At 38.3% G+C, this 8,826-nt stretch overlaps 1 protein-coding gene across 2 annotated transcripts in view; it reads right to left on the bottom strand.

Moving 5' to 3' along the window:
* The window catches only part of ULK4 (unc-51 like kinase 4), a 780,596-nt gene that overhangs the window by 597,918 nt on the left and 173,852 nt on the right, over positions 1-8,826 (bottom strand). For both annotated transcript variants that reach the window (XM_011984288.1, XM_011984289.1), the window contains one exon: positions 1,076-1,258. In XM_011984288.1, coding sequence (XP_011839678.1) covers positions 1,076-1,258 — 183 coding nt within the window. The remainder of the gene's footprint in view (positions 1-1,075; positions 1,259-8,826) is intronic.

Below are 8,826 nucleotides of genomic sequence, written 5' to 3'. Positions count from 1 at the left end.
GGAGGCTGAGGCAGGAGAATGGCGTGAACCCAGGAGGCGGAGCTTGCAGTGAGCCGAGATTGCGCCACTGCACTCCAGCCTGGGCAACAGAGCGAGACTTCACCTCAAAAAAAAAAAAGAAAAAAGAAATGACTGGTTGAAATAATGCTGCACACTACATTCTCCTCATGAGAATTCACAATCACAATATACATTAGCATATTAAAAACTGGGAAAAATTGTACAACTGAAAATATTTCTAAGTTAGACTCATTGCTTTCCAAATTTATATATAGCCAGACCTACTTTATTTTTTACCTGTTAACACATCATCAAACACTAATATTCTCAGGCAGAACTTCTCAAACCATAAAGTTCAAACAAATCACCTAGAGATCTCACTAAAATGTAGATTCTGATTCAGCAGGTCTGCATGGGGCCTAAGAGTCTGCATTTCCAACATGCTTCTAGGTGATGTCAACGCTGCTGGTCCAGGGATCACCCTTTAGCAAGGAGCTAGAGAAGACACTTCGAGAAAGGCTACTAGAGAGACCTGTTTATCACTATACAGTTCGGTGATATGAATTTAATACTTACAAACTCTACTGTATATACAATAAAGGCATATAAAGGACTAGAAGAGGATAGGTTAAAAACAGAATGGGGGCTCTATAATTTTGACTGGCAGGGTATTACAAGGAAAGGAATAAAAATAGGACAGCGTAAGCAGAAAAATATAAAGGGACTCCTCCCCCTAAAAAAGGCAAAGGATATGGGAGAAAGAGATGGAAGCTGGAGTTGGTGAGGCATAAGAAATGCCAGTATATAGGAAGCACTGAGACATTTTCTAGTTTAACATTACCAAAATGGGACAAGCAGGCAGAAGCCATTTAAAGAATTTCTATTTTAATCACTAAAAGGCTCTTATAACATGTTCGGATGAACACTCTGTGGTACAAAGGTTTGGCAAAGTTCAAAAAGGCCTCTTGGGATGAAAAATGAATTCTACAAACACGACATTACTTACAGAACCACTAAAATTGCAGAAGAAACAACAATTTTTAATGTAGAGTAACAGGTAAAACCTAAGTCAAACCTTTTCTTGGATTAGTCTTTGAAGATGAATCCCACAGGACAACATGGCAGTGAATAAGGTCAACATGTACTGCTGAACTTTGCAGATGGCAGAGGCCAGGGAGTTTATTACGGAGTTCAGTCCCACCTTTTCAATAACATTCTGGAAGGCAGTAGGAGAATGGCGAGTGATTCTACACAAGGCCTACAAAGACAAGAGAACAGATCTGTCAGGCAACTGCAAGTGCATCAATCATTCCCCTGAAAGGTAACACAGGCTTCTGTGTCAAGGAGTAGAAGGTGCTTACTTGGCTCTTTTATTACATATTTTGGCACAAGAAAGTTGGAAATTTTCAACAAACTTAAAAATAAAACAATCTGGCTGCCAATAAAAGCTAAAGTTGTTTTAAAACACTAGGGACTACTGTAGCAATAACCATTAAATTGATAAATCCATAAACCTATATAGAAAAATTTCCCTTTAATTAATAAAACACATTATCAAATACCTTCAGATAATGAACTAAGTGCTGAAAAACAGTTGTAAAAGTGAATATCTGGCATTTATTGTTTACAATGTGAGGAACACTATCTGTAAATATCTGAAGATTATTTAATTCTTCTAACAAATATGAGAAAGGTAGTTTATTATCTTCATTTTATAGATGATAAAACTAAAGCATACAGTAGTTAAGTAACTTGCTGAGAGGCATCTAGCTAGTAAGTAGCAAAGCAGGGAATTAAACTGATGTAATCAGACCCTAGACTGTTCCTAAATTGCTCTCAGACTATTAGACATGAAACTTAAAATCAGCTAACAGAATGTATTAAGTATTGGAATAGAAGTGGGCTCAATTAATTGTGCTTGGAAAGGAAGAAAAAGTCAACAAAAGGTATATAAAGAAGATGACGCTGAGCCAGTTTTTGAAGGGTAGATGGGAAATAGGTGAACAAGTGAGTTAAAAAGAAATTCAAGCTTGAGAGAACAGAACAAGTATTCACATGGAGACATAAAGATGTAAGCTGTCTGATGCAATTAGAACATTTATCAAGTACAGAAAAAGAAGTACACAGTAGGAAAGAAGAAAACCTTATGATCTATCTAGAAAAGCAGGCTGGAGCCAGAGTTGGTCAACAATGCTAGGAACTTAAAAATGTATGCCATAAGGAAAGGGAAGGTCTTGAAAGGTCTTAAGGAAAAGAAAGACATGATGATATTCCGTGTGTATATGAGAGACTCCAAAGAGAGAAATAAGCTTAAGCTAGGAATAGTTTTATAAAAACACTCATTATAATATCATATAAGCTCTCTCTCCCTGATTTATATTTTAAACAGATTTATAACCTTGATTAATAACAAAAAGATCAAATATAAAACAAACAAATAATGATGTCAAAAGGAGGGACAGGAGGGAGGGAGATATAAAAAAGATACAAGACTTTGAAAACTATTTCCATTTTCTTAACCATCTTAGAAAAAAATTAAAAACCTTTTTCTCTCCAAGAATAAATTTCCTTTAAATGTCATTCAGTAGAGACGGGGTTTCACCGTGTTAGCCAGGATGGTCTCAATCTCCTGACCTCAGATGATCTGCCCACCTCAGCCTCCCAAAGTACTGGGATTACAGGTGTGAGCCACTGCATCCAGCTCCAGTCTTTATGAAAATGCCAAGATGACTTTATTATAGCCAGAAAGGAAAAGGTAAATATAACTCACGACAAGGAAGGACTTTTTTCCAGATGCTTCCTCTTGAGGGCAGGACTAAGAGGTGGGAGGTAGGAATGGGGCCACAAAGAACCTTTGATCTTTCACGTTTATACCATTCAAATTTTTCCAGTAAATGCATATTACTTTATAGTAATATTTACAGTTGCACTCCAATGCCAATGACTATATTAGATACTTTTTAACTTGTGTTGAAATAAACATTTATGGGAGATTTTTTAATTAATAACGTATACATTTACTGCCATTTCTGAAATAAACAAGTAAATATATACACTGAAAAAATGAGCATTTGTAGAGCACGAACTATATACTTCTCCCTAAAAACAAGTCCCTTTCCTTGTGGAACTATCATATGAAACACCCATAAAATTCTACAAACACCTATAGAATTAATAATCACTGACTCCATTTCAAACATATACCAGGGATTTTTATTCATTTAGAGATATCCATATCAGAATGACATTCAATCAAATAATTAAACTCTGCTTTGGGCATTTTTCAAATAACTTTTCAGTGTGTCCTCTTTCTTTCAAAAAAGCTACAGATGGGTAAGTTAGATATGGTTTAGAAAATACGAAACTAGGGTTCTTCAAATCTAAACTCCAAATTGCATGAGTTTTGGTAGAAAAGTATTAATAGTAGTAATATCTGAAAAAAGGAATATTAAAAATGAATTCACTTTATTTTTTTCTCTGTGTTCATGTAACACAATAGAAAAATGAATTCCATTCTAAAAATCTGGTTATAATTTTAAAATTTTGAGAGGTAGGGGTGTGTGTATGTGTGTGTATATAAAAAGCATTCTTTAATTAAAAAATAAAAATTGTGAAAGTTTTAAAAATGAATCTAAAATTGCTGTTTATGAAATCAAAACAGTATTGTTTATTATTTTCCTAATCCAAGTATTTTTTTTTTAAAAAAGATCATTTGAAGTGATGTCGCTAAAGATCAGAATTTTTCTAGCAAATTAGGATTCTCTCAGCAATGACTTCAACACAGCAAAACAATAAGTCTCATTAGCACTATAACAATTCTTGGAGGAGCTGGCACTGCAAAACCGACTTTCCACTGATATAAAATCCCTACCCAGTTATGATGGGGAAATGTCTTAATAAAAGATTTTCCCAGACTACTTCTGGACAAATGGAATGGATCTTCTTCAGAATGCCGTGCAACAGCCTAACAGACTTTTCGTTTTGAAAAGCTCATGCAGAAAATACTCTAATTCACTTCTAAATATCAAACTCGGTTGAAGGCTTCTGAGCAACTGAGAAGATAGATGCACAGAGCCTTACCAGCACACTAGTACTTGTATTTTCTGAATCAAAAAAAAAGAAATCAAATCAAATCTGATCTTCAGTGATGTGTTTTTTAAACATTTACTTATTAAAATAGAGTCTGGTCGGGCACAGAGGCTCATGCCTGCAATTCCAGAACTCAGGGAGACTGAGGCAGGCAGATCACAAGGTCAGGAGGTCGAGGCCAGCCTGGCCAACAAGGTGAAACCCCATCTCTACTAAAAATACAAAAATTAGCCTAGCCTGCTAGTGGGTGCCTGTAATCCCAATTACTCAGGAGGCTGACACAGGAGAATTACTTGAAACCGGAAGGTGGAAGTTGCAATGAGCCAAGATCATGCCACTGCACTCTAGCCTAGGCAACAAGAGTAAAACTCCATCTCAAGAAAAAAAAAAGACTCTGAGATTATATTTTAAAATTGGAAAAAATTGTTCCAGTTCAAAATTCACTTCAAAATTTATTTCGAAAAGAATATTTAGTGTTACCTCCAGAATTTGAATTTTCTTAGTCTGTTCAATAAAAGCAGTTTCCAAGAAACAGACTCACTCAAAATTGAAGGCTGCATATCTGTTAGAAACATATGAGCAGAATCGCCAAGGAAGAAAACGTTTAAGAACCATTTCTTTTTGGTATTTCAAATGATTTTTTGATGTCATATGAAATTACCCTGGGAGGTTTTTCAAACTACACACACTCTTATCTGACCCCTGAGAGATCTTAAGATATATCAGAATAGGGGCAGGGGGTGGACAGAGAAGAGGAAGCAGTCAATGTTGCTTGAAAAGCTCCCCTCCAACCCCAGTGAGAACCACTATCCTGCATACTTCTTCACTTTTTGACACCTTTTCATCTCAGCACTTCAGTAATTATGATTACTTTAGCTACCTCGCTCATAGGAGCCACTGTACTCAATCCAACTCTACAGGTTTCTCTGGTTCTCACTATGGTCCCTATAGAGATTTTCCCTATAATCCCAACAAGTCTAAGAATCACTTTTATCTATTCAACACATTCCCCAAGTCAGGTCCACTCCTTCCAACTACCAATACCTACCAATGCTGCCACTCCTGAGTGGAAAGGACAAGTTAGTTATATTTTACTCTAAGCCACACTGGTGTATTTTAAGAGCTGCAAGGACTAGGGCAGTGGTTCTTAAATATCAGCAGGCAAAATCACCTGGAAGCATGTTGAAATAGAGATTACTGGCCTCTCCCCACGGGGGACTCTTGTTCAGTAAGTCTGAGTTTGGGCCCAAAAAACAACACTTCTATCAAGTTCCCAGGAAATGTTAATGTTGCTGGTGTGGAGAGAACACACTGGTGTAGAACAATCTATGGAGCCAAGAGATCGTTAGGAGAAATAGGTCAGAAAATCACTGACAGGCAGGAAATCCAGGTGGTTACAAGTGGAACAACGTGTACAGGTTGCTCCCTCAGCACTAAGCCATGCTATCCTCCACCTGCTCATTCATTCATCTGATTAGCAGGTATCTACTCAGCACCTACCACATGCCCAGAAAAGGAACAACAGGACTTCTGTCTTCCTAGAACTTACACTAATGAAAAAAACTGTGCATGAGGCCAGATGCGGTGGCTCACGCCTGTAATTCCAGCACTTTGGGAGGCAGAGGCAGGTGGATCACATGGTCAGGAGTTCGAGACCACCCTGACCAACATGGTGAAACCCTGTCTCTACTAAAAATACAAAAATCAGCCAAGCGTGGTGGTGCACATCTGTAATCTGAGCTACTCAGGAGGTTGAGTCAGGAGAATTGCTTGAATCCAGGAGGCAGAGGTTGCAGTAAGCTGAGATCACACCACTGCACTCCAGCCTGGGTGACAGAGCGAGACTCTGTCTCCAAAAAAAAAAAAAAAACACTGTGTATAAATACATTAAATAAATAAAGCTGTGTTCATTAGAGGGGACAGAGCAGAGTCAGGGAGGTCCTAAATGAGGAGGTGACACTTAAGCTGAGATCTGAAATAAAGAACTGGCGATGTAAAAACCAGCAGAGAACATCCAAGCAAAGGAAACAGCAAGGGGGAAAGGTCCTGAGGCAGAAAAATGCTTGGAAATCCTAGGAAATGTCTAAAGGTAAGTTTGGAGACAGAGTGAGGGAGGGAATGAGTGTTACGAGATGGAACCGAAGAGGTAGGCAAGGGCCAAATCATGCAAGATATTGAAGATCATGTTAAGAATTCTGACCTGTATCACCAAATGTATCCTCCAAGACATGCTCCTGAGAGGTAAATAGCGAAAAAGACCTTAAGAAGGAGATTCAGCTCTGCAAGCCATCCCAGAGAAGAGGCAGTTGTCATTCCTTGCCAGGAATGTGTGTGAATTATCTTCCAAATGCATATTCTTAGTTCCTATATCTTCAGTCTTTAATAAATCCTCATGTAAATCTGTTAACCATGCAGGTGCAATTTTTTTTCTTAAGATTATGATGTTAGAGTAACTGTATAACGATCTCATGCCATTCCCCACCTGCCTTTTATTATTAGCAGGAATTTTATGGCCAATTCCTCTTTGTCTCCCAGTAAAGAGGGGAGTTTAATCTGATTAACCTCTGCCCTCTACTTACATGTAGGGCAGGATGCTCCCTCTTAATCTTTGCAAGAAAAATCTTAACTTGCTATCAACAGGCCTGGCATCAAACAGAAAGAGAAAACATAGCCCTAGATTTCAAGGAGTTTAAAATGTATGACATTATAATAAAATAAACGTAACTAATTTACTAAGCAAAATTGCTGCTTTTAACATTAATATTACCTTAAAGCAGTCATCAATTTTCAACTTCTACCTAGTACTATGAATAAAGTATTATTAACCCTTCCAAAAAATTGAAAGCTTTGAAAAGTTTAAGCATGTAAGAAGAGGAGATATGATTTTATGAAGTTCATTTTGTGTGGAGAATCAAGTTGGTGGAGCCTAAAACTGGACTTTGGAAGACCATTTAGAAAGCTACTCCAGGTGAGAGATGGTAGTGGCCTGGATTATGGAAGTAGCCATACAGCTGCAGAGAGATGTAGGCAGATCTGAGAGATGCTGATGAGTTAGAATCATAGGACAGGTTGACCAGCTGGTTGTAAACAATAAAGTGGAAGAACTTAAGGGAAAGGAAAGTATCAAAGAGGACTTCTAGCCCTTTGCTTTCTTAATACTCCTTCCTAATCTTCCCACCCAGTATCCATATGGCAGTCTGAGAAAGGAGGTCAACAAGGGAAAAGAGCGTGCTGAGCTGAGGAGTGTCCAAGGAAGCAGAGTGGTAGCAGCAAGGGAGGGTGGGGTAACATGGAGGAGGCCTCCAGTGTGGAGTCAGTGGGAATTGGCTACACTAAGGGGAACAAATGAACTGAATGAACAAATCAGTAAGTATACTGAGAATAATGAGAGAACCCAGTTTCTCTCTGAGAAGAGATTTACAAACACAGAAAGAGGGAAGACTAGACCAGGCGTGGTGGCTCACGCCTGTAATCCCAGCACTTTGGCAGGTCAAGGTGGCAGATCACGAGGTCAGGAGTTTGAGACCAGCCTGGCCAACATGGTTAAACGGCCTCTATACTAAAACTACAAAAAAATTAGCTGGATGTGGTGACGCGCACTTGTAATCCCAGCTATTCAGGAAGCAGGGTCAGGAGAATCACTTGAACCCAGGAGGTGGAGGTTGCAGTGAGCCGAGATCGCGCAATTATACTCCAGCCTGGGCAACAAAGCAAGACTCCGTTTTGAGAAAAAAAAAAGAAAGAGGGAAGACTAGAAAGAATTCTGAGGTATTAAAATTAAAATATAAATTCATGAGGTTTTTTCCAAATGTGTACATTGACAGACATTTTTAAAATATAAATGTGTATGCATGGGTACATATATTTTATCCAGCTTTGAATACTGAGAAGCAACAATGACACTCCTCAGGGAATGAACACAAAGAGCACCCAGATCTTCGTTTTGAAAAACTTAGGATTTCTTGGAGAAATGACTGATTCCAAGGCTGGCACAGGAAGAGCACAAAAGGAGCCCAGAACGGTACGTGGTATCAGGACTTAAGGAAGTGCTCAGTGACAGAAATAAGTCCAAGGACACAGAAGTCATCTTGAAAGGATCCCATTGGCCAAATCTGGGATGATTAGAGCACCCAAATAATAAGCAGTAGCAGTAATAGTATCACATTACAACCCATTGAATAAAATCTATATCCACGAGTCCATGCTGATATAAATACGTATATGCACGTTGAAGAAGGGAAAGTGCTTCCTCAAAATAGAATTCCAACTTATATATAAGACTATCAAAATCATTTGCATAGCTAATGATCAATGCAAAAAAAAATGGTGTTTACATTTTTAAAGGGTTACTAAAAGCAAAAGAATATGCAACAGAGACTGTTTATGACCTGCAAAACCCAAAATATTTATTATCTGGTCCTTTACAGAAAATATTTGCCAACCTCTGATGTAAAGAGAATGATGCAAAAGGATAATCATCACATAGCAACCACCACAGAGGTATCTGGTACAGTTAACAGTCATCAATGGATGCTATGGAGGTTTAATGAGGAAACACAGACAGACCCAGGCTGGGCCTCACCCCACAAAATAAAAGCTGTGCACTCTAAAAATTGTAAATGACATGAAAAACACAAAGACTGAAGAACTGTGTCAGACTGGAGGAGACTAAAAAGCTATGAAAACAAAATACAGCCGGGTGCAGTGGCTCACGCCTGTAATCCCAGCACTTTGGGA

Source organism: Mandrillus leucophaeus, unplaced genomic scaffold (assembly GCF_000951045.1).
Source record: "Mandrillus leucophaeus isolate KB7577 unplaced genomic scaffold, Mleu.le_1.0 Scaffold265, whole genome shotgun sequence".
NCBI lineage: Eukaryota > Metazoa > Chordata > Mammalia > Primates > Cercopithecidae > Mandrillus > Mandrillus leucophaeus.
The sequence above is the reverse complement of the archived record's forward strand: the minus strand, read 5'-3'. Positions and strand labels throughout refer to the sequence as shown.